The following is a 21,417-nucleotide window of genomic DNA, read 5'->3' as shown; positions in this document are numbered from 1 at the left end:
GTATCGGCTCTGTTCCAAATCTGTCTTGAATCTGTCTGGCCCACCGGGGACACACAGGCTGTACTTCGACTGCCCCAAACGTCGAGAGCTTTGGCGTTTAGCGTCTTCTTTGCATGTTTGGAACTTCCATTCTGGTGCTCATACGCTTGGAAGTTACAAATTGATAATCAGGACATGTTCTGCTGTTTCTGTCACTCAACCTCGCATTCTAGTAATGGCAAAGAAAGGATCAGCCTTGCTGAGTTATTACTGAGCTCGTGTCACAGGTTCTGAGCGCCCACACTCCCACAAGACGCTGTCCAGATAACCACTAGCTTTGCTCGGTCGGCATGGTCAAGAATCGAGGAGATCGTCCCCGCGAGGTATCGGGAATAGTAAAGAGCAGATGCTTGTATGACTGGCCCGACAAGAGTCAAACTCCTCCTGATGCTAGATGCATACAACCGAACTCAAGCTTTCCTCGACGCCCAATCAACAAGTCGGGATACCGCTCACTCCCGCTCACTCCTTGCTCACTCCTGCTTACTCCCGCTCATTCCCGCTCACTTCACAGCCTCCAGGGACCTCGAGCATGGCCAATCGCGTATAATACCCTATTTTTGGGGCAGTATCATGAATTGCTACCAAGTACACCACTGACATCCTGACATCTGTCTGCTCACCGCAATTTCAGCAACAGCAACAATGCTTCATTGGTTCGATAGAAACGTACGGTCACCGCCTGTAATGTCTGCTGTCCGACAAATATACGCCTATAATCCGTATTTGCGAGTTGATGACGCCACGTACGCACCTCAAGATGGCGATTCTCTGGTGAGCCCTATCCTTTCATCCGACAAGACGTGAAAATCGTTACTGAAACAAAACATCACAATCGGCTCCTTTGAAAGGTCACCGCCAGGCATTCCACCCGTCATGTGGCGGAAGACGTACCAGCCGAGCTGTGGTTGCGCATCTTCGAATTTGCAACCTTCGTTCCCGGAATACTAGACATAGATATCGACGACCCTTTCACAGCTCCTCGTACGACGCTTCCTCTCACCGAATTCAGCTGGGAGGCCCTCTCTTTGTCTTTTGCGACTGCCTCATCGATCATCCGCGTCTCGAGGACATGGTACTCTCTGGGGCTACCGTTCCTCTACAGAGTAGTCGCTCTGTACGGTGACGAAGCCAGAGTGGTCCGTCTACGGGACACTTTGGCAAGATCGGTTGAACGAGGCGATGACCCACCATTAGGTTCCTTCGTACGCCATCTCATCCTTGGTGGACCTGAACCAGACAATTGCTTCGGGCGGGCACGAAGCTGTGACTTGATAACAAGTATCATCAGTCACACCAATAACCTCGACATCCTATCAATCCTGTATCAAAATCAGACCGAATCACTTCTACATTCTTACATTCCCGCGATCCTCTCCTCCTGCTCGATTCTCAGTCCAACGTTGAAAAAGGTCTACATCCATCCGGACATGCACCCCTATATCCCGCAGGGAACAACTCTTCCTCAAAGCCTTCGTACATTCGTTACCGGCGAGTACGAATACGGGGCTCGGAGTTTGTGTCCTACAGACCTCCTCGCACTTCCGAATATTTCCTTCCTCGCCGCCGCGGCACCACCACGTCCCGGAATGGAGTCCACCGACCTTCAAGCCAAACTCAGCGAGGCTCTCCTTCCTCGCCCCTCGCTCACGAAAGTCCTCTTCATCGGCCACGCGCAAACAATATCACATTTTCTCCACGTTCAAGGCGAATACCTTACTTACATCCAACTCGACGTCCGAGTCATGTATTCCAAGGAGATATCCCGGGCCATGGAGCTCTTCGCAGATCATTGTCCTGCACTCACGCACCTCATCTTCTCGAGTCTTGCCTACGACCGTAAGGGCATGCCACCCTGCCTCACTCTCCCGCCCACAATTACCCACCTTGGCTTGAATGGATATCTCCCTTCAGAATATGGAAATCCGGGGAGTCTCAAAGCGAAAGCGAGGTCTAGACAAGAGTCGGAGTCGTTGTTTCGATGTCTGGCGGACTCGGCGGTGGAGGTGTCGGGCTTACAGGTTGCGAGGTTTCTCGATACGACAGGGCCGAGGATATTGAAGGAGTTAGCGCAGATGCGATATCGCATGCATGAGGTTTGGGGTGGAAGGGGGCCGTTCAGAGTGGAGGATTGGGACGGGAGAGAGTTGTCGATACGGCCTTTCTAGGTGAGTGATGACTTGATTTTACCGTGAGTTTGAGCCTATCGGGTTGCGATAATGTAGTCTAACCTTCCAGAAGGAACCTTAACTTTTATACGGATAACTTCTCATGACGTTGCTGTCTTGTCTTCGCTTTCTTGAGATGTGGCAAGCTTCCATGCGGTCATATCGGTAGTGGGCGATGTATGTCGAACCTCACGTCACTACTGAGGGTCGGTGTTCCCCCGCACAACATACCTGTCTTGGCTGAATCTGCCGGTCTATGCTTATTCCGTTTAAAGTTCGCTAACAATGCAGACGAAGCTTTCCCAAACCATACCACTGTTGTATCTTCTGACCCTCTTCTTCCTCTTATCATCGAGCTGAAGATATGCTGCGCTGGCGCTTCCGGTCTTTCTACATACGTGTAGAGCTCTTCTTGTAATGCTAGGGCTCATTCTTGGGTGCTTATTTGGGGTTCTCGGGGCATTTGAGGAAATATCTTCCACACGGGTCCGATGAGCAAGTGGTAGTCGCTATGGGCAGAGCATCTACTCGATGATTTGAAACAAGCATCCTTGCACGCTGATGGCAATGCTCGCGCGGCGCGTGCGCCATCTGTTCAACTCATGCGACTCCAACAATTCAGGCCTCAGCTCAGGCACAATCCAGACTTGAAGGTTGTTAACAGTAAGTAGAGACAACTCTGCTGTTCTTTTCCATGCGCTCCGGAGATCCTCCGGCGCTACCTTAGGGATTCTGAGACAACCCAAAATGGACGGCCGCCCACACTACGGTTGTAGGCGAGACTTATCGGAGGTTGTGAGCTTTCTGCCGTATCAGGTTTCTAGCGTTTCTTCTCTTTTCTTGCCCTGTACTTCTAATGCCGTTTCATTCTCCTATCTATCCCTCTCTTTCTGCGAGACATTCGTTGAGAGCCATCCGGTCATCTGAGCTTCTATCGTTCACACTGTCGCACTCGACCAATTTGTTCATTATGCCGATGTAACTACCACGAAGCCGCATGGTACTACTCTGAGCTAGCTTGTGCTCCCTACCGCAAATTCTCAATGTCCTCGCGTGACTGCAGACTGAGACTATGCTCGCGCCTCGCTCGTTATGGACGCTTTTGATTGCCCACCTCATTCTTCGCTGGCATACTCTTCGCGTTCCATGCGGATCCACCGGCCCAGACGTGTGCGACGACCTATTTGGGGCAGGTAGCCTTGTGTGTTGGGTAGGCTTATGAGGCGGGACCGGCTGGCATGAGGCTTCGTTGCGCAGAAACTCAGAGTTGCACTTGGACGTATGATGGTCTTCATGATGCTTCGTCTGCGTGGGCCCAACCATACATAAGCGACGAAAAACCGGCATCGAAGGAGGTAACCCTCGCCCTTCTCACCCCCTCCTCCCTAACACTTGCCGAAACACTGGCACTTCTGGTCGACATGGTTGCGAAAATGCAGACTGCTTTGGCTTTGATTGGTCCGCTGATGGCACTTGCCCCTCGTTCGGTGTTTGGGTACGATAACACGAGGAATGATAACGTGTGTGCTTTCACTGCTGGTGTGTTCTGGCCTCGACGATACTAACGTGTAACATGTATCTTTTTAGGTCGCTGTGTAAGATACCTCTTTTCACTGGTTTGCTTGGCTTCGTTTAATTTGTTCTCTCGTGGTTTTCAGATACTGGGGACAGGTAAATCTCTTCCTTCTCAGATAGAAAAGAAATCGAAGTTGATCTCGGATAAATAGAACTCATATGGTGCCACACACACATCGGACACAGCGAACTGGCAAAAGAATCTCTCATCCTACTGCACAGATGACTCCATCGATGCGTTCCCTCTCGCGTTCTTAGACATTGCATTCGGTACCGGAGGATACCCGTCTCTTGATCTTGCCAATGTATTTGCCTTTTTATTCTTTCTCCGATCCCTATTTCTGACAATTGAATTCCTTGTTAGATCTGCAACGTCAACGACGACACTGTCTTCTCAGGAACCGAACTCCCGGACTGCAGCTTCATGGCCTCTGACATTCAAACTTGCCAAGCCGCCGGCAAAATCGTCACTCTTTCCATTGGCGGTGCTACTGGATCCGTCTCCTTCACTGATGACGCTCAAGCAGTCACCTTCGCCAACACTATCTGGGACTTGTTCCTCGGTGGAAGTAACGATACCAGGCCTTTCGGTGATGCCGTCCTCGATGGTATCGATCTGGATCTCGAGGGTGGTTCGCCGAGCCACTGGCCTGCCTTCGTCACTCAGATCAGGACGCTCGCGGATGGTGCGGACAAGTCATACTATTTCACCGCTGCTCCTCAGTGTCCCTTCCCCGACGCTTACGTCGGCGATGTCTTGAACTCCGTCGGGTTTGATGCTGTCTACGTTCAGTTCTACAAGTACGTATACCTTCTGAGATTTTGTCCAGGGAATGATACTCATTGCCACTATGAACTACTTATAGCAACTACTGTGGCCTCACCAACTTTGACAACGCCAATGACTGGAACTTCGCCACATGGGATAACTGGGCCAAGACTGTCTCTCCTAATCCGAACGTTAAGGTCTATATCGGTGCCCCCGCCTCTAGCACCGCTGCAGGTTCGGGCTATGTCGATGCCGCCACACTTGCATCTGATGCCCTCGCCACTCGCGAACAGTATTCTTCCTTCGGCGGTGTCATGCTTTGGGATGCTTCTCAGGCGCAAGGTACGCACACGCTTACTCGGGACATCGTCTTCTCTTATGCTAATTAAATATATGTAGCCAACGGCAACTTCGCCGCCTCAATCAAGAGCGCTTTGTCCAGTGGTGGAACTTCCGTCCCAACTACCTCAGTTGCCTCTACGACGAAGGCGGGCGCATCCACGACTTCGGTTGGTACGACCACGTCTGCTGCAACTAGCACAAGTGCTACCACTAGCGCTTCTGCGACGACTTCAGCCTCCAGCGGGAGCTGCGGTGTCGTCGCCGCATGGCTCGCTAACATCGCAGTACGTCCCTCGTCTCATTACCAAGGTATGCTTGGACTTGATACTAATGGCTTTTTCTGTAGTACGAGACTGGTGACCAGGTTACTTACAACGGTGACCTGTGGACCGCCAACTGGTGGAGCTACGCCGACACCCCTGGTGGTAAGCTTTGCATTTCTCCCGTCTCTGCCCTTCCAGCATCGTACTCAACGATTCGCAGGTGCTTCCGGTGACTGGACCGATAACGGGCCGTGTGCTAGCGTTCAGGTGGACAAGACGAACTACAGGACCGCAGAAGCTCATGCCTCTATTCCCGCAACCGCGGAGGTCAACCCTACGGCCTCTGCCTCCTTCCTCTCCTCTCTCAGCGCCGCTTCTGCTTCCGCTACTGCATCTGCGTCTAAGCGTACCGTGAGGATCAGCAAGGAGTAGGCCTTTCGAGTGCTTGGAGACTGAACTATTGGGTTACGAATGTGTTTTCCGATTTTGAAGCTATTTATTCGGTTTTTTCTCGTCGCTACTGTGCATACTTCGGCCACTCTGTCCTTTCCGGGTCACTTTGCACGCTCTTTGTAAATATACCACTTGTATCAATCTGTTGTCGCGGACAGAAAGTGCGTGTCTCATTTGTCGATGCATATTTCCCGTCAGGGCGAGAAGAGTGCAACCGTTAATCGCCAACAGGTTGGAAGGTGCCACATATGACGCCGATGCCACAACGATGACGTAGCCAACGAACAAAATCCCCGCGACAGTTGCAACTTGTGGCTCGAAGTCAACAACTGCAGTCGCAGCATTGCCCTAGTAGATTCGAATGCCTGGTTGTGGTCCCGTAGACTCTCCAGAGCGAGATACTGCTGTGCCCCTTGCTTGTGCGAGACCCTCACCATATGTGGGGTAGCAATCACACCGGTAAACCTACTCAACCTGATGTCTCAGGCTCATACTGGCACGATATCCTGATATCGAAGGGCCCGTTTGTAGGTCTTCTGTTGAAGCATCGATATACTCGCCATGTCATCTGCAATAGGAAAATCTACGGCGCTCCTGGGCATCAAAGACCGGGAGCCGTTGAACGCTGAACCTGACCTTGTCTCGCTTGTCCAGTTTCCTCATACCCCAGATGATCTCGTCTACGCTCGGAATCATTGTAAGCCTGTTTGTTTTCAAATACAGAGTTTGTCGAGCGGATACTGACAATAGATGGGGAAAAGGTTCCATAAAAGCACTGGACGCTGACACGTTCAGGTTGAGCATTGACGGAGCTGTGGAGAAAAGGATGGAGTACACACTCTCCGACTTCAAACGCGTCTTCCCCTCTCGCGTGGAAGTTGTTGCGGCTCTCCAAGTTCATCGTCTAGTTTATTCCTCATCGAATTGGCAACTGACAAGCACGCAAACAGTGTGCGGGAAATCGACGCAAGAAGATGGCGGACACGAAACACAAGGACGTAGAAGGTATTAAATGGGGTGAAGCCACCGTGGCCAACATTCGCTTCACAGGGGTACCTCTTCGGGATGTCCTCCTCTCCGCTGGCCTTCGTTATAAAGATGACCCCAACGTGATCAACAAATTACATGTATGTTTTGCCTCACATGCGTCGGAATGCCAGGAGGATAGCTGGTTTGGGGCTTCCATACCGCTTGAAAAGGCTTTGGATGAGGAAGGAGGCGTTATCATTGCCATCGGTGTGCGTACTGCTGACTTCCGTCCTTTTCCCTCATTCATTTTATTTCCGAACTTATAACATGGTCCTCATCGTTTGGCCCTGGTACTTGACAGATGAATGGCCATCCCTTAACCCCAGCACATGGCTTCCCTTTCCGAATGGTCGTCCCAGGCTACTCTGGTGTCCGCTGGGTGAAATGGCTCGATCACATCACCGTCTCCACCACCGAATCCTCAAACTTTTACCAACAACGCGATTATAAAATCCTTCCACCTCAGGTGAGTCCAGTCGCTTATGGCCCAGCTACCTTCGTACTGTGCCGGCTACCTCACCTTGTGGGATCTGTAGGTCACGTCGCATGACCAAGCGAACTCGGAAGCCTGGTGGTCAAAGCTACCCCCTCTAAACGCCAATCCTCTCAATTCCGTAATTGCTACCGCGCGACTCATTCCGCGAGGTCCGTTCAATTATCGTTCTCACCGTCGCTCTTCTTAGACTCTCTGCTCAAGGAAACTTCATCCTCCTCTCCAACAGATTCGACTGTGTCTAGCACCCTCCTAGCCGTGCCTCCAACTGGCACGTCTGCAGCAACACCTATGCCCATAACTATCCTAGCAACAGGCTACGCGATACCCTCAGACTCGGGACAGATCACCTCAGTTTCCCTAAGTTGTAACAAAGGCCGAACATGGAAGCCCGCTAAAATCACGTACCAGGAGGGGAAATGGAGCTGGACGCTTTGGGAGGCGGCTGTTACCGTTGAAGTTGCGGATCTGCCAGTGCATGCGCATCATGCGAATGCTGACGATGATGGTAACGCGAAGGGCGGCGAAGAGCTACATAAGATCGTGTTATGGAGTCGCGCGGAGGATGAGAGTGGTAGGAAGCAGGACGTGGAGTGTGATTGGAATTTGAGAGGGGTTGGGTATGCGGGCGTTGGGGAGTATGAGGTCGTTTTATGAGTATCGCGCGCCCTGGGTGGTGATGGATGGGCGGGGTGAGGTGTCTCTGTATCGCATGAAAAATGCGTTTTGTAGCCTATATCTTCTCGATGCGTCTGCTGTATGTTGAAACGTGTTGTACGCAGTGTATTATTTTACCAGTGTACCATCTGTTCGGCAAGCTCACTTCAGCCGGAGCGGCGAGTGTGAATATATCAATGATTATTCAATCATAATCATTGGACAGGGCCCACCATGACCGTATGTAGCGTACAACAAACCGACCCGTATGTAAGAACTTGGGTAACAAGCAAGCAAGAAAGCGTTCAAGACAGCGAAGATTCAGATGAAGCGAAGCAATGTGCACGCGGATATAATATCGATACTAGAGTACATAAATAATATAGACGATGGCGAAGATATGAGAGGGGAGGGGGGAGACCTGCGTCATAGAACCTGGCGGTGAAGCGATTGATCATGATCGTGAGGGCGTGTTTTTGTCGTGAGAACACGGAGGTATGGGGTACAAGTACAGGATACATGGGCGTCGAGATGAGTCGTCGACGTGAGTGGTATGAAACGAGAAAGGATGGATGGAGAGGGAGGAGGGAGGCAAAGAAGAGCGGAAGTGAGTAAGATATATTTGTGTGGCGCAAGAAAGAAGGTGTGTATGAAAGATGACCGCTGGATGGCTATTTCAGACGTAGCACTATACCATGAGCGACGTTGGTGAAGGTCACCAGATGTTCATAGATGGGGATCGAAGGTGAAAGACCTGTATAGACGTGAACGCAAGGCTTCAGCACTGACTCGGGTCGACGAAGCGCCACAAAACTCACCTCAAGCGTTCCTGCCATCCGATCGCGCTATTGGCACAGGCCATAACCATGCTCAACTCATAGAAGATCCTTCACACTTTCCAAGAGAACCTTTGGCTTCAGCAACATCGTCATATCCAGCACCTCCTTCCTCTTCTCCTCCATACTTTTCGCGGTCTCTCCGTTCCCATCCTTTCCTCCATGGATTCCGTTGAGCCCCGCACCATTGGCATGAACGTCGTTGCGGTCCTCGGGTGATGAAGACGACATTGGATTCCGCTTCTTGACGACCGTGAGTCCAAATTCGACTGTACACAGAACCCTGGAGTTTTCGTCTCCGTAGCCAGCATAGACGTTATCCATCTCCACAGGATTATACATCCTTCGCCACGGCTCCCTATCCTCCTCAGCTACCCTCTCCTTGCCCTTACTGTTACCATTCGGGGTGGACCCATGGACGCCGTTGACGCCATTCACTCCATTGATCTTTCCTGCGCTCGAGGTCTTCCTCATGCCCTTCGTCCTGATACCAGCCCCGTTGAGATTACTCTCACCATCCTTCATCAAAGGCGGCCCACTCTCCACCGAAACTTCGAACCATGCGCTTCCTACACCCTCTCGGATGATCCGAGCCAGCCCCTCCGCCCTCTCCAACAACCTCTCCACCTGCTCAGTCCACCTTTCGCGCAGCGGATCACGATGAATACCTCGTTCGTCGGTACAACCCGCCAGAGCGAGCAAAGCGAGTATACCACGGAGGTTCGAGTTGATATGTTGTGATCGCGAGCTCGTCATCATCGTCGGTGGCGCCGCACTGGGCACGGAGAACCCCGGAGCAGAGTAGTTGCTGCCCTGTGAGTTCGAGGGCGTCATAGGTGATGCGAAGTGTCGTGGGGCTTTGTCGGAGGTGGAGGTGAGTGGTGAAGGATCTCCGGAGGAGGACTGCGAGAGTCGGATTCGGAGTTGGTGAGGTAGAGGGACGCGTTGGGGGCTTCCGAGGGAGTGTGATTGGGACGAGGTGCTTGGCGAGATTTGATGCGGAAGGGGTGGGGGAAGCATAGCTGGGGTGTTATTAGTCGTCGAGTAGGGTGTAGGGTAGGCCGTTGGTGCGGGGAAGGAAGCGAGGGGCGATGGTGGAATGGAAGGGCAGGTGGATTCGGTCGCGGAGAATCCGTTAGTATAAGCGGTGGCATGGTGTGGAATGGCGAGTGAGAGAGGTGGGTTGAGGAGGGTTGTGCGTGCGTGCATATGAGTGAGGGCTCGCCAACGCGAAGTCATGGCTTGCGGTTCTACAGAAGAGTAAGTCAAACCGTTTACTAAGCTTTTTGATACAGTACGTACCCGTGATTTGCATTTCCCGGAAAACCTCACTCAAAAACTGATCCACCTGAGGAGGAATGCCCCAACAGAACGCTTCGAATATCTGTCGACAGCACGAGACCTCCCAAGCCTGGATAGCGAGCTGTACAACCGTCGGATCCTGTTCATGATCTCCATCTTTCACCAGGTCGCACATACCCTCTCCTATTGCCCTCCTAACGATTTCTCGGTCACTCTCTCTCCATAGCCCACCGCCACCTGCGCCACCGCCACCGTGGCCTAAGGGGTACTCCTCCGAAACGGCTGCGGCGAACTGTACAATCTCGGTATTGAGATCCTGGACGGCTTGGAGGATCTGGGAGCCGGTATAGTCGTCTATGCGATTCAGGAAAGATTTGAGAGAGGCGAGCTCTGCACTAATGGCGGTGGCATCGACTCCAGAGTTAGTGCCGGTGTGGGCTGATGAAGAAAGGTCCGCGTAGGATGACCGTAGTTGCTCGAGTTCTGCGGATTGAGACCTATAGGCTTGTTCGGATTGTGATAGGTGTGATTGGAGTGTGTTTGTTTCTGAGAGGAGGTGGGTTACGGATCTGCGTTGGAACTCGAGCGCGCCCTTTGTGCTCGAAAGGTCGGAACGAAGGTCCATCAGCTGGCGCTGCAGAGATTGAACCTGTGTCCTGAGCTGTTCCGCTTCGAGCTCCTTCTCTTTGTTCGCCTGCGCCCTCTCGACGTGGTACCACGACTCCCGCCGATGCTCTACGCTCTTCCTCGTTTGGGATTGAATGACCATTCGACCGTCCGAGTCTGGTACTACGATGTCCGTAAGAGGAAGAGGACCGGTGGGTCGCGCCAGCGTGCGCGGGTCGCGAGAATGCGTGGGAAGCTCGTAGGTTTCCGAGCCGTCGTAGTCTGAAAGGAGGCCGTCTTCGAGATCGTTGTGGATGCGTACAGAGGGTAGATAATGAGTTATCATGTTCCAGAGGGCGTTCATCGTCCCGTGCGCCGGTCGGAGATAATTGGTAAAAGAAAAAAGCCTGGAGCGGTTGAAGCCACGCTCTTCAGCAAAGCATGAGCTGCGTCCGGCCAGAAAACTCGCCAGATTGGTCGCGCTATATCACAGAGGACGTCGAATGCGGGGTAAGACTAGCGGATAGCACGGCGATGAGATACCGCAGGACAGTGTTGAAGGTGTGGTGGCGGACAATCTGGAGGAGCCTGGCTGGGACGTGTTAACGGTCGTGTTGGTCGGACGTCAGCCTTGAAAACGTGGGGTACGTCTCGCCAGCACCCAGAGGGCGTGGCTGCCTCAAGGCAAGATTAATCTTGCAGAACAAAACGTGTTCGTTCTTGTTGTTCGCGTTCATATCAACCCTGGTGTTTCCCTTTTCGGGACTACACAAACAAGTCGACAACAATTCGCTCATTTCCGGCCCGCCACTGTATTTCTGAACAACCACGACAACATGTCCGCACACAATCTCGACTATTCAACTCACACTTATCTCACCCTCACGCTCGCACCATCGTCGCCTTTCCAGTCGAACCCAGGTGACTTGGCCTCGATACATCCCGCTCTGTCTCATGTTGGCCCAGTACGCTACCCCGCTTGCTTCATCTCGGATCTGCCCTGGACTACTGTCCACATCTCATTCCTTGTGAATGGAAGCTCAGAACTGATGCTGGATGCTACATAAGGTCGGAGCGATGAAAGATATCCAGATTATCGGCGTTTCGAGCGAAGAATGGAGTCGTTCGAATGGGGAAATTCGCGCCGCGTTGGATGCGAAGAGGGCAGAGGGGATCATCAAGGTCGACGTGCACGCGCCCAAGGGCAAGCACAAGCGGGACGAATTCTGATGTAGCTATGGTTGAGAAAGTTGTACGAAGTGCGTTGTATCCCACTAGGGTTTGACCGTGCGACGAATCGCTGATATCATGCATTGCTTTGATCCTCTCCCGCAGGTAGTCTATGACGATGTATGTACGATAAGGACCGACACGTAGGAACAAGAGAAGTCTCCACGGTCATTTCTCGGATCTCAGGGTATCGAGCAGTTCAACAAGTTCTCGAACCGGCAGGTCTCCCTAAACTTCAGTTGGTGGTCGATCAGATTCTCTGCGTATACGACAAAGCTCAGGCCTCAGCCATTGAACAAATGTTGTTTGCATCTCTTGCAGAGTGCAAAAAATGATTCACGATTTGCTACGGCTTATTGAATATTGCTCGGAATGTCGACCGAATCTTCAGCTCGTGTATAAGAGCACGCGCCACTGTGGCGCTCCGATTCCCTTTACAAGTTGGTGCCGTACTGTAGTGCGGGCCGCGCATTCGGGTATCTTTTCTCAAGTACTGGAAGCTGCCAAAGCAACCGCTGAAAGAGCTGGCGCGTGCTGTGCCCATAATAGGATTGTACCCTATTATCGACATCATCATTGAGAGCGCTTCTTTCCCTCTTGCAAGCAACGGTCATGATGACCTCCGCCACCTCGCTTGCTCCAAAGGTCACGCAGAAGATACGCCGAATTCTCTTACAGGTGGAGAGAGCCCATTACGATCTCGTCAAAGTTCACTTTACTGACGATGGTCGATTGTTGGGCAGACTGATAGAAGATGCAGGACCGAGAAAGAGCAACCAATTACCGGGTCTAGCTATCTGACTTCTCTACCTCTGGAGATCGTAGAGAGAATATGTAGATCGGTACGATATTTTCCTACCACAGAAAGCGCTGAATCCCATGGACTTCGTCTTGATACTGGTCACCTTTTGTCTTCTAGGTTCCCGACAAACGTGCCCTCAACCTCGTCTGCCGGGCACTTCATTCCATAGTCTCATACGACATCTTTCGGACTATGGTTATCAGCACGGACTCTTCTGGCCCCTCTCTCAAGGGACTGAAACGGCTTCGAGGCCTTTCTACTGGAAGAACTTCGTTTTCCGTTTACACCACTGAGCTCGTCATACGCGTACGCCACGTTCACCGTGAACCAGGGAGAGTTGGAAGATTCCTCCAAAAATGCGAAAGAATCACGCTCGGTGTCCAATTTTGGTCCTCTATTCCCGGCGCCATCACAGCACTTAGAGCATTGCGAACCGTTCGGTAAGTACGGTGCCCGCTCTACGCCCGAGACGGCATAATACTCACTGTCTTTTATTGGGATTCGAAGCTTCGAAATGTGGAAACCATGTGGCCAACTCATCGCCTGGGAAAGCTGGACGGACATTTCGCGCGTCGTCGCATTGCTCCCAGTGCTAAAGAGCGCCACAACTATGCGACCTGCCCTCTGGACAGTACTTCCCATCCACGGATCCCCCTGTCTCAGGATTCTCGATGTAGATATTTCCTGCATCTTGAACCCCGTTGCAGCATTCGATTCCATTGCGATCTGCCTCGCCCAAAGCCCTAGTCTTGAATGTCTCCGCCTTGCCATGTCACCGAGCTACACCACGTTCAATTTTACTCTGGATGCATCGGCTTATAGCCTTGGTCGTCTGTTGCGTTTTTGTTCAGCGGATAGACCACTCCGCTTGAAACAACTCGCGCTTTCAAACGTGTACTTCACAGTCGACGCGCGGACACTTCCCCACTTGAAGTCACTACGCGTTCTCTCACCCATTTCGTCTCCTCATCTGTTTGAAGCCGACTCACCCATCGAGTGGCCGATCGGGCGCCTTCTCGACACGGGGATCGACCTCGAGGAACTTGTCATATCGACGGGTGGCTTGGAGGCTATTAGCGTGGACACGCTTCAGTACCTGGCTTCATATTCAGGTTTACAAAAAGTAGACTTCCTTGGCGTCAACGAACACATTCTTTCGCAACTCTTCGCCCCGGCTGTCATGCCCAGGCATGCACCTACACTCCGAGAGCTCCACATACAAACGCATAGGCGCAATTGGTTCGAGCCCTGCATGCTCGATGTGGCTCTGATTGCTACATGCGTGCGATTGAGGAGTTTGAATATCTGTGTATGTTGCCCTACGCCGGAAGGTCTCCCTGAACCGCATGTACCTGAATCCGAATCCGGCCGCATCGCTCCAAACATTGTAAGTCTCTGTTTTCCTCTCAAACTGTTACGCTCCGTCTTAACTTACTTCTGGACAGGATGATGTACTTGACATGGCTATGCAATTGCCCGACCTGACTACGCTTACATTATGTCCCCACGCCTCCATCATCGCTAGTGGCTATTGGTTCGGTTCATACACAGTCATTCCGCCGGTAGTCGTGGACGACACGAAGCGGCATGTGCGAGAGTATCTCTCCTCCTCCTGCCCAAGACCTCCCGGCTCCCCGCTCTTGACTGTGTGCATCGGCGACGATGAGGTCGAGGTTAGGATCCCTCGAACGAGAGAGGGAATCAGCCGGGATGCTTTTGAGAGCGGTTTCCGGATTGTTGGCATCTTAGATGATTTGGAGGGATCGGGACTGGGGATTACAGACTATGCGACGCCGGATACCGTGAAAGTCTGAGAGGGATCCGAAGGAGCGGGTTTTAATACGTAGGTTGGGCGGTGTTTGGTATGGCTATGGGACGTTCAAGTCGTTTATAGAATCGGATGAGGTAGGGTTTAAGTTACTTGGGTGAAGGGCTTCGGCCGTCTGGAAAAGGCTTCTGAGCTATTATTTTGCACGATTGTACGAGATCATGTATTACTCACCACATCTAGGGTCGGAATTAGTACTAGTCCTTGTACTCTATTTGTACGAACACAGAGAGCTTAGCACTCAACGGTCGCGTGAGGGGCAAACAGCAATCAGTAAGAAGAAAACGGTGTGTGGCGATCGCAAGACTGGCGTGCGGACTTTAAATTTGCTCGGGTGGCCCCTTCGTGAGCGCTTACTACGATTCCCCTCTTGCAAGCAGCAGTCACGACGACCTCCGCCACTTCGCTACTTGCTGCAAGGGTCACCCGGAAGATACGTCAAATTCTGGTACCGGTAGGAAAGGCCTATCACTTATCCATGCGCTTTCGTATCACTGATTATTGGTGATTTTTGGTCAGACCTATGGAGGACGAAGGACCTCCGAGTCGCAAGTTGAACGGGGCATCTCTGGGTCTTTCCATCTGCTCTCTCTTCCTCTGGAGTTCGTAGAGAACATGTGCACCTTCGTGCGCCGCCTTCTTACGCATCCAACATCTATTGTATCATCTTATGAACTGTGTTTTCGTCTTTCTTCCCTCCCCTTGTAGGTTCTTGACAAACGCCCTCTCAGTCTCGCTTGTCGGGCACTTCATTCCATCGCCTCGTGCGATGTCTTTCGCACGATGTTTCTTAGAGTGGATCCTCGCAATTCGTCCCTCGAAGAACTAAAATGTTTTCGACGCATCGCCACTGGCAGGACCTCGTTTTCGGCTCACACAACTACGCTTGTCGTGGAATCTGATCGCAGAGCATCGAGGTCTAGGAGATTTATCGAGAGATGTGAAAAAATGACGATCGGTCTCCAATTTTTGCCTCTGGTCACCGGTGCCATCCGGATGCTGAAGAGTTTGAATTCCGTTAGGTGAGCGTGGTATTCACTTTATACCAGAAATGTGTAATACTATCCTAATCTCATAGTTGTGAAATATGGGATCCGTGTGACCAAATACATATCCAAGAGGCTTGGACGGGCATCTCCAGCGCTCTTGCAACGCTACCAAACCTGAGGAGCGCCTCACTCGTACTAATGGTCATCTGGACAGTCCCCTCCACGATATTTGCATTCACCGGTCTACGAAGCATGGATATAATCCTTACCAGCATGTGCGCCCGAGGAGGCGCAGTCGTTGACAGTATTGCGATCTGCCTCTCACAAAACTACGGTCTCGAACGCCTTCGCATCGTGGTTCAATCAGGTTGCCTACAAGCTGTTCATTGGCTGAGGGATTTTACGGCCTTGGATTATGGGATCCAGACGTCCGAGGAAATGGCGCGTATGGACCAAATGTCTATGTCGTCTCTCAGAACTGCGCCGCACGTGCCACCAACCCTCTCCTACTTCATCATAACTTCAGACCACCGCTCCAGATCCTTACTTGGCTACTTATTACATCTTGCAACACAGATATAGTTTGTCTTGGCCTGTATGGGCTGAGTTGTTTCCACGAAGGCGATTCAATTCAGGAATTACGCAGTCTGAACGCACAGAACACCGCCGGCTCACCGTCCGTGCAAAAATAGGCTTCATACCGAGACACGAAGTCTTCCAAGGTTGATGATACAATGGTAAGTCAACTGCAATCTTCTCATACTACCAAGTGACAGTCCGGCTATCTTTCCCCTTGACCCCCCTTCCGACAACGAAGTTACGAATTGATGTGATTGAGTTGAAGGTGCAATCCAGGAGAACTAGCGCGTTTGTGTGTTCGCTTTTTATTGAAGAAAGTTTACACCAAGGAAGTGATCATGCGTCATTCGCTTCACACAGAGTATTCATGCATAGCGCACCCTTCCCATGTTTCGATCTTCTCACTCCCTCTTGCGTCCAATTTAGTAGTGCCCACGTACTATTTTGACGCGCTGAGGCCCACATTATAAGTTCTCTCACGGTTAGCGTATATAATGGTCGTGATTCTCGGACTACGGTGCTCCGCTCTTTTCTTCACGCTGCATCATGTCTCTGCAAGGAAAGCCAGATGTCGAGGAGAAAGGTTCGTCGCACACTGTCTCCTATTGGATGCCATACTCATCATGACCTGTCAGAATGCTTCGACGACCAGTCGCAGGTTGTGAAACTCGATAAGAATGGGTTGCCGCTCAGCCCTCAGCCATCCGATGACCCAGAAGACCCGCGTACATATTTTCCGAAATACAGTGATCAAAAGCTCACGATTTTCTCTCTATATCTAGTGAATTGGTCGCTAGTGTATCGTGTAGGTTCATTCCTGACATATGTCTTGATTTTTTTTACTTGATCTGACCTCTACACGAGTAGTCTTTCGTCTTGGTGCAAGTAAGCCTGCTCGCAAGTCTAGGAAATTTTAATGTAGCCAGTACGTCTTCTCTGAAGTTCAAACTGTCGCACTTACTTTCGCTGAGCACAATCATAGTCATCAACCCTGCGTACGGAGAATTAGCGGCTGAATTCGGAATCTCGACAGTCACAGCGTCCTACCAGACGTGAGATATCCTTCTATTCATGGCACTCGAAGAGTTTATCATGAAAATACGTGTTTCCATCCAGCACTGTCGTGATAGCGATGAATGGCTTGGGCCCGTTCCTCTTTCTACCTCTGGCAAATGCCTGGGGTCGGAGACCAGTCTATCTTTTCACGACATTCATAGGATTCGCTTCCGCACTCGGGTGCGCGTTTGCAAGGACTTATCCGCAATTGATTGGAGCAAGGATTGTAAATGGGATTTTCCCCGTGGCGTGAGTAGCCCATTTGTTATCGCACTCCGGTCGCGCCCACGTCTAATTTTTTTTTCTGCTTGGGTCACAGTATGTCGCTCGGTGTTGCAAGCGTGAGTTTCTGCTATAATATCCATTCTTTCCCCTCAGTCATTCACTACATTATATCACGTTTTTCAAGGTCAACGACATGTTCTTCCTACACCAGCGAGGGCGTGCGATGGGCTTCTACACCATGTGGATGAGTAAGCTATATCTTCTGGATCGGAGTCTTACAAAAGATCTTGCCTGATCCAAGCTCTAACTTTTGTTTCGCAGCGAACGGAAGCCACATCGCCCCAATTTTCGGAGGTCTGATAGGACAGTTCCTAGGTTGGCGCTGGATATTCAAGGTCGCATCAATCGCGAATGCCTTCATGTTCCTGTTCATTGTCTTTGGGTTGCCAGAAACACAGTATTTCCGAGGTGAACATGGTCGCGATCGCACTTTTTCAACCGGCGAGAAGGTGACGTCGGGCGACGCTCCGAGCGAGAACGATAGTCGGAAGCGTGGTGTTGGGACCGGTCAGAGTGAAACTCAAGCATGTCGCAGAGCGTCAGCTTGGCAAAGGCATGTGAAGAGATTGAGGATCCGGGAAAGGTCTGAGGGCCGGGAGGTGAAGGTGAAGGATTTCGTGGTACCAGTCGTGAAAATGGCGAAATATGTGAGCCACCGTCTTGTGCGTGGAATTCTACTCTGCTTGACGTCTACTTTATAGCCCTCCGTACTATTCCCTGCAATTTATTATGCTACACAGGTGAGGCTTTCTAGCTCCTCAAGTGCCTTATCAAGGATCACTAAACCACAGGCATCGGATATAGTATGGTTTTGGCAGGTAAGACGCATTGTCCTGACTCTGAGATTTTATAGTACATGCTCTAAAAGCAAGAGCTGAACCCTCAGTATTCTCCCCGCCGTTACGGTATCGACAATTTTTTCTCGAGCATTTGATTGGAATACCTTGCAAATTGGGCTTGCATATGGAAGCGCCCTTACTATTGGAAGCTTCTTGGGCGAGACGGCGGGAGGATGGGTCGTTGACTACGTTATCGTGAGTGCACAGATACGGTGAAATCTCATTCAGCCCACTTCTGATCGTACTCCGTTTGGGCCACATAAAGGAGCGTGCTCGTAGACGACATGGTGAAGATGCGCCGAGTGAGGTTAGATTGACGGCTGTGTGGACTGGTCAAATTCTCGTACCGGTACGCAGAGTAGTAGCTTTCTTACGCCCGTGGACGCCTCTTGACGACTCGTCGCGAATCTCCATGCAGGCTGGTCTTCTTATCTACGGATTCGGTATACAGTTTGGCGCTGCCTGGCCAGGGCCCATCATTGGAATGGGTGTGGCATGCTTCGGTGTACAATGCATCACCACCGTCATGTTGGTCACCGTATTTCCCCTCTGGCTTTGGGATTCCTGTGCTTACAAGGACCTCTAGGTATACGTATAGCAGTGATTGCTATAGGTATGGTTTGACAGTTACGTGGTCTTTCTCCAGTAGCAGGGATTTCTAACTCGTTCTCTAGAGATAGGTCGGATCAGGTGGCGCAAGTGTTCAACTTTTTCCGGTACGACGTTCTGTTGAACTCGGTCCAAATAACTCAAATGAGGTGACTGACCTTTCTTTCTGTCTTGCAACAGCCAAGAGATCGGAATGACGTTCGCATTTTACGCTATTCCCCTGGCTACCGCTATGGGAGGTTATCAATGGCTGTTCCTCTTCTTTGCGGGGTTGGGGAGTGTTGTTGCTTTCTTGCCAATTGTCTTCTTGATGTACAAGGGAGAGGCTACCCGCAGGAGGATGTCATAATTTTACCTCCTAGGTCTTCAGTCAAAGCTCTCTGGAGCTCTGAGGCATAAATCTATGTCGTCCGTTTACACGAAGAAGACGGCTGAGCCACTTGAATTCTTTTGGTCGGCGTAATGCAGCTCACGTAAGTGCCACACCGATCGTCTTTCCCACGCAAGAGCCATTGCCATTTTCCCCGGCCACCCTTCCCTCTCCTTTCGCTCTCCTATCTCATCTCCCATCACACTCATCTCCACTCGACAATCTGACAAGATGCCTAAAGACACTAGCAACAAGTTCTCTACCCGCGCTCTCAAGGAGAAACAACCGGCTGCGCCACCCACTGATCGTAAGAAGTCGAAGTCGAAAAAGAGCAAGGAGACCGCACCAGCGGTGTTGGATGAATCTGGATGGATTTCGCATATTCCGGCAAGACAAAAGGTTCGTCTGCCATCGTACCTCGCGAATGTTGCAAACGACTTACTGCAGCTAAACTTTGTTAGATCAATAAGACGAGAGCACAGACAGAATACAGGTTGAAAACCGAGAATCTGAAGGGCTTGCAAACTGAAACATCGGAGTACGTCCAGTACATACCCTTTTTCATAATATCATATGTCCTGAATGTCATATATTACGCGGTAATACAGGACCGTGGTAAGAATCAATGGGGAAGACAGGCCAATGCCCATGATTCTGTACTTGGAGAGAGATGTAGAGCGCGCAGCATGGCGAAAGCACGGTGGGCCCGAAGGATGGAAATTACGGTAAGTTTTGAAATCTGAAGTGTTATCTGACAAGTTATTGACTATTTCAGCCTTGAGAAATTGAGACTCATGCATCACAATGCGAATTGGAAGAAACCCTTCGTCGCGCCAACCGACTATTCCGCTGGACCCTCCGTTTCCATCATGTCATTCCCTGCCAGTTCAAACCAGTCTGTCCATCCCTGGAACGCCACTCCAGGTCTACTTAGTATGAAGCCCATATTTCCGTCATGGCTCTGGAGGCAATGCCATGAGCTTCTTGACCGTACGGAATCGGACGACGACATCTTCAGGCCCAGAATGAGCTCTAGAGATCGGGAGCACAAGATTAGAGTGGCATTGAGGATGTTATTTGCGTATCCGACTCGCCCAGAATCGATGCTCCCACCCTCCCCTTCTGTGGATCAGTTGCGTCAGGTTCTTCGAGACGCTCCTTCGGTTGGCGCGTATCTAAGGACGAAGGGACCTTCGAAGTATGAAGGCATTGAAGAACACTATCACGGGGAGGACGGGGAATACACTTATTCTTGGTCGAGCTCTTACCTGGAAAAGTTGTATGGTGCTCTGATTGAGATCATCGAAATTCATGGGACTGGCGATGACGGTTGGGCCACAGCACGCTGGGAAGTGTACGACAAGGTACTTACAATCAGTTTCAGCGTCTTTCTTTCTCAAAGGTGATTCGAGGCATATACTGACACATGGATTTCAGTACTCAGAATGCGTACATGGAATGTCGTATTACGCAGGGTTTCAGGGGACTCCTGAATCCTGGTGCGACGACGCACACGAATGGCTTAGGGGTAAAGTGGACCACGGCGCGGAGTGCATGTCAACGAGACAAAGCGAGTACAGCGGCATTGGGAAACGGTATAACTCTCTCCTGCCTCAGACTGCACATTTGGGGAGACCGTTGGGGCATTGACGTCGTCGGATGATCCGTCGGCGGGAGCACTCCAGTCTGTTTGTACGAGGCTGTATATGCTCTATGTATGATTACACCATATATGCCTACTCATACTGCTTGGTAGTTCTATCTTATTTCATCTTCTAATTACATCTATGCAATGAACGTAGTCACGGTAGGCATGCTTTCTGAATATATCTAGCATAATTTTTGACTGTCCTCGTCCATTGTGGCTGGCTGTGGCTATGTTGGCTATGTTAGTAGCAAGCCCGGCTTCCTCCGAACAGGCCCTCTTCGAAGTTCGAACGAAAATATCCACGTCTTCAACAGTCACCTCGATTGGCCTTGGCCTCTCATCCACACATGTCGTTCTCTCTTTAGACTCTCCATTACTTGCCCTGTGGCACTGCCGTCTCCAGGTGCTACCGCACAATGCTACAGATTTAGCCAAATCGGGATTGACAACTCCGCGGGAAACTCAAACTACATTCGTCGCCACTGCGTACTAACTTTACGACTCGAATATCAGAGTCATCATATTCGGAGGCACACTACGAGCAAAAGTATACTTTCTTGATTATCTCCACGCTATTCTGTACGCATGTCAGGCTCACAGGGGAAAAACACGGCGAAACTTGACTCGCGCGTTGCCTATCTGGACGCGCG

General features: G+C 51.1%; 8 protein-coding genes across 8 annotated transcripts; 7 read left to right on the top strand and 1 right to left on the bottom strand.

Moving 5' to 3' along the window:
- Window positions 1-726: 726 nt before the first annotated feature.
- On the top strand, window positions 727-2,207 carry STEHIDRAFT_152999 (uncharacterized protein; the record flags this gene model as incomplete). The annotated part of the gene is made up of 2 exons (XM_007300034.1): window positions 727-813; window positions 891-2,207. The coding sequence occupies 2 exons, from the start codon at window positions 727-729 to the stop codon at window positions 2,205-2,207; spliced, it is 1,404 nt and encodes a 467-aa protein (XP_007300096.1).
- Window positions 2,208-3,601: 1,394 nt separating this feature from the next.
- On the top strand, window positions 3,602-5,724 carry STEHIDRAFT_91437 (glycoside hydrolase). The gene is made up of 8 exons (XM_007300033.1): window positions 3,602-3,735; window positions 3,866-3,878; window positions 3,935-4,087; window positions 4,147-4,583; window positions 4,649-4,893; window positions 4,951-5,177; window positions 5,240-5,318; window positions 5,377-5,724. Exons 1-8 carry the CDS (start codon window positions 3,629-3,631, stop codon window positions 5,586-5,588), a joined length of 1,473 nt encoding a protein of 490 aa, XP_007300095.1. The 5' UTR covers window positions 3,602-3,628; the 3' UTR covers window positions 5,589-5,724.
- Window positions 5,725-6,170: 446 nt separating this feature from the next.
- STEHIDRAFT_128265 (sulfite oxidase) lies at window positions 6,171-7,788 on the top strand (the record flags this gene model as incomplete). Its single annotated transcript, XM_007300032.1, has 6 exons — window positions 6,171-6,306; window positions 6,371-6,504; window positions 6,560-6,847; window positions 6,940-7,104; window positions 7,175-7,283; window positions 7,415-7,788. The coding sequence occupies 6 exons, from the start codon at window positions 6,171-6,173 to the stop codon at window positions 7,786-7,788; spliced, it is 1,206 nt and encodes a 401-aa protein (XP_007300094.1).
- Window positions 7,789-8,145: 357 nt separating this feature from the next.
- Window positions 8,146-11,023, bottom strand: STEHIDRAFT_137083 (uncharacterized protein). The gene is made up of 3 exons (XM_007300031.1): window positions 9,927-11,023; window positions 8,607-9,874; window positions 8,146-8,542 (listed from the first exon to the last, which is right to left on the bottom strand). The coding sequence occupies exons 1-2, from the start codon at window positions 10,894-10,896 to the stop codon at window positions 8,664-8,666; spliced, it is 2,181 nt and encodes a 726-aa protein (XP_007300093.1). The 5' UTR covers window positions 10,897-11,023; the 3' UTR covers window positions 8,146-8,542; window positions 8,607-8,663.
- Window positions 11,024-11,368: 345 nt separating this feature from the next.
- STEHIDRAFT_165679 (uncharacterized protein) lies at window positions 11,369-12,040 on the top strand (the record flags this gene model as incomplete). The annotated part of the gene is made up of 3 exons (XM_007300030.1): window positions 11,369-11,497; window positions 11,601-11,791; window positions 11,868-12,040. The coding sequence occupies 2 exons, from the start codon at window positions 11,369-11,371 to the stop codon at window positions 11,760-11,762; spliced, it is 291 nt and encodes a 96-aa protein (XP_007300092.1). The 3' UTR covers window positions 11,763-11,791; window positions 11,868-12,040.
- A 1,293-nt stretch (window positions 12,041-13,333) lies between these two features.
- Window positions 13,334-14,378, top strand: STEHIDRAFT_152994 (uncharacterized protein; the record flags this gene model as incomplete). Its single annotated transcript, XM_007300029.1, has 2 exons — window positions 13,334-13,951; window positions 14,010-14,378. 2 exons carry the CDS (start codon window positions 13,334-13,336, stop codon window positions 14,376-14,378), a joined length of 987 nt encoding a protein of 328 aa, XP_007300091.1.
- A 393-nt stretch (window positions 14,379-14,771) lies between these two features.
- Window positions 14,772-15,445, top strand: STEHIDRAFT_118431 (uncharacterized protein). The gene is made up of 3 exons (XM_007300028.1): window positions 14,772-14,846; window positions 14,912-15,019; window positions 15,101-15,445. Exons 2-3 carry the CDS (start codon window positions 15,008-15,010, stop codon window positions 15,416-15,418), a joined length of 330 nt encoding a protein of 109 aa, XP_007300090.1. The 5' UTR covers window positions 14,772-14,846; window positions 14,912-15,007; the 3' UTR covers window positions 15,419-15,445.
- A 54-nt stretch (window positions 15,446-15,499) lies between these two features.
- Window positions 15,500-19,518, top strand: STEHIDRAFT_165677 (MFS general substrate transporter). The gene is made up of 20 exons (XM_007300027.1): window positions 15,500-16,118; window positions 16,226-16,252; window positions 16,321-16,543; window positions 16,596-16,685; window positions 16,743-16,765; window positions 16,828-16,885; window positions 16,943-17,012; window positions 17,077-17,265; window positions 17,336-17,357; window positions 17,426-17,489; window positions 17,563-17,948; window positions 18,003-18,041; window positions 18,106-18,119; window positions 18,188-18,335; window positions 18,406-18,489; window positions 18,559-18,668; window positions 18,727-18,753; window positions 18,815-18,856; window positions 18,930-19,222; window positions 19,361-19,518. Exons 3-19 carry the CDS (start codon window positions 16,507-16,509, stop codon window positions 19,096-19,098), a joined length of 1,572 nt encoding a protein of 523 aa, XP_007300089.1. The 5' UTR covers window positions 15,500-16,118; window positions 16,226-16,252; window positions 16,321-16,506; the 3' UTR covers window positions 19,099-19,222; window positions 19,361-19,518.
- The last annotated feature ends 1,899 nt before the right edge of the window (window positions 19,519-21,417 follow it).

The sequence above is a fragment of the Stereum hirsutum genome, assembly GCF_000264905.1.
Source record: "Stereum hirsutum FP-91666 SS1 unplaced genomic scaffold STEHIscaffold_2, whole genome shotgun sequence".
In the NCBI taxonomy this organism is placed as follows: Eukaryota; Fungi; Basidiomycota; class Agaricomycetes; order Russulales; family Stereaceae; genus Stereum; species Stereum hirsutum.
This window is presented reverse-complemented; position numbering and strand designations above follow the sequence as displayed.

Coding starts and splice junctions, on each gene's coding strand:
- STEHIDRAFT_91437 (XM_007300033.1), top strand. CDS start 3,629: ATGGTTGCGAAAATGCAGACTGCTTTGGCTTTGATTGGTCCGCTGATG. Junction 4,584..4,648: donor GTCTACGTTCAGTTCTACAA/GTACGTATACCT, acceptor AACTACTTATAG/CAACTACTGTGGCCTCACCA. Junction 5,178..5,239: donor CATGGCTCGCTAACATCGCA/GTACGTCCCTCG, acceptor CTTTTTCTGTAG/TACGAGACTGGTGACCAGGT.
- STEHIDRAFT_137083 (XM_007300031.1), bottom strand. CDS start 10,896: ATGAACGCCCTCTGGAACATGATAACTCATTATCTACCCTCTGTACGC. Junction 9,875..9,926: donor CCGGGAAATGCAAATCACGG/GTACGTACTGTA, acceptor ACTCTTCTGTAG/AACCGCAAGCCATGACTTCG.
- STEHIDRAFT_165677 (XM_007300027.1), top strand. CDS start 16,507: ATGTCTCTGCAAGGAAAGCCAGATGTCGAGGAGAAAG. Junction 16,544..16,595: donor GCCAGATGTCGAGGAGAAAG/GTTCGTCGCACA, acceptor ATGACCTGTCAG/AATGCTTCGACGACCAGTCG. Junction 16,686..16,742: donor CGATGACCCAGAAGACCCGC/GTACATATTTTC, acceptor CTCTATATCTAG/TGAATTGGTCGCTAGTGTAT.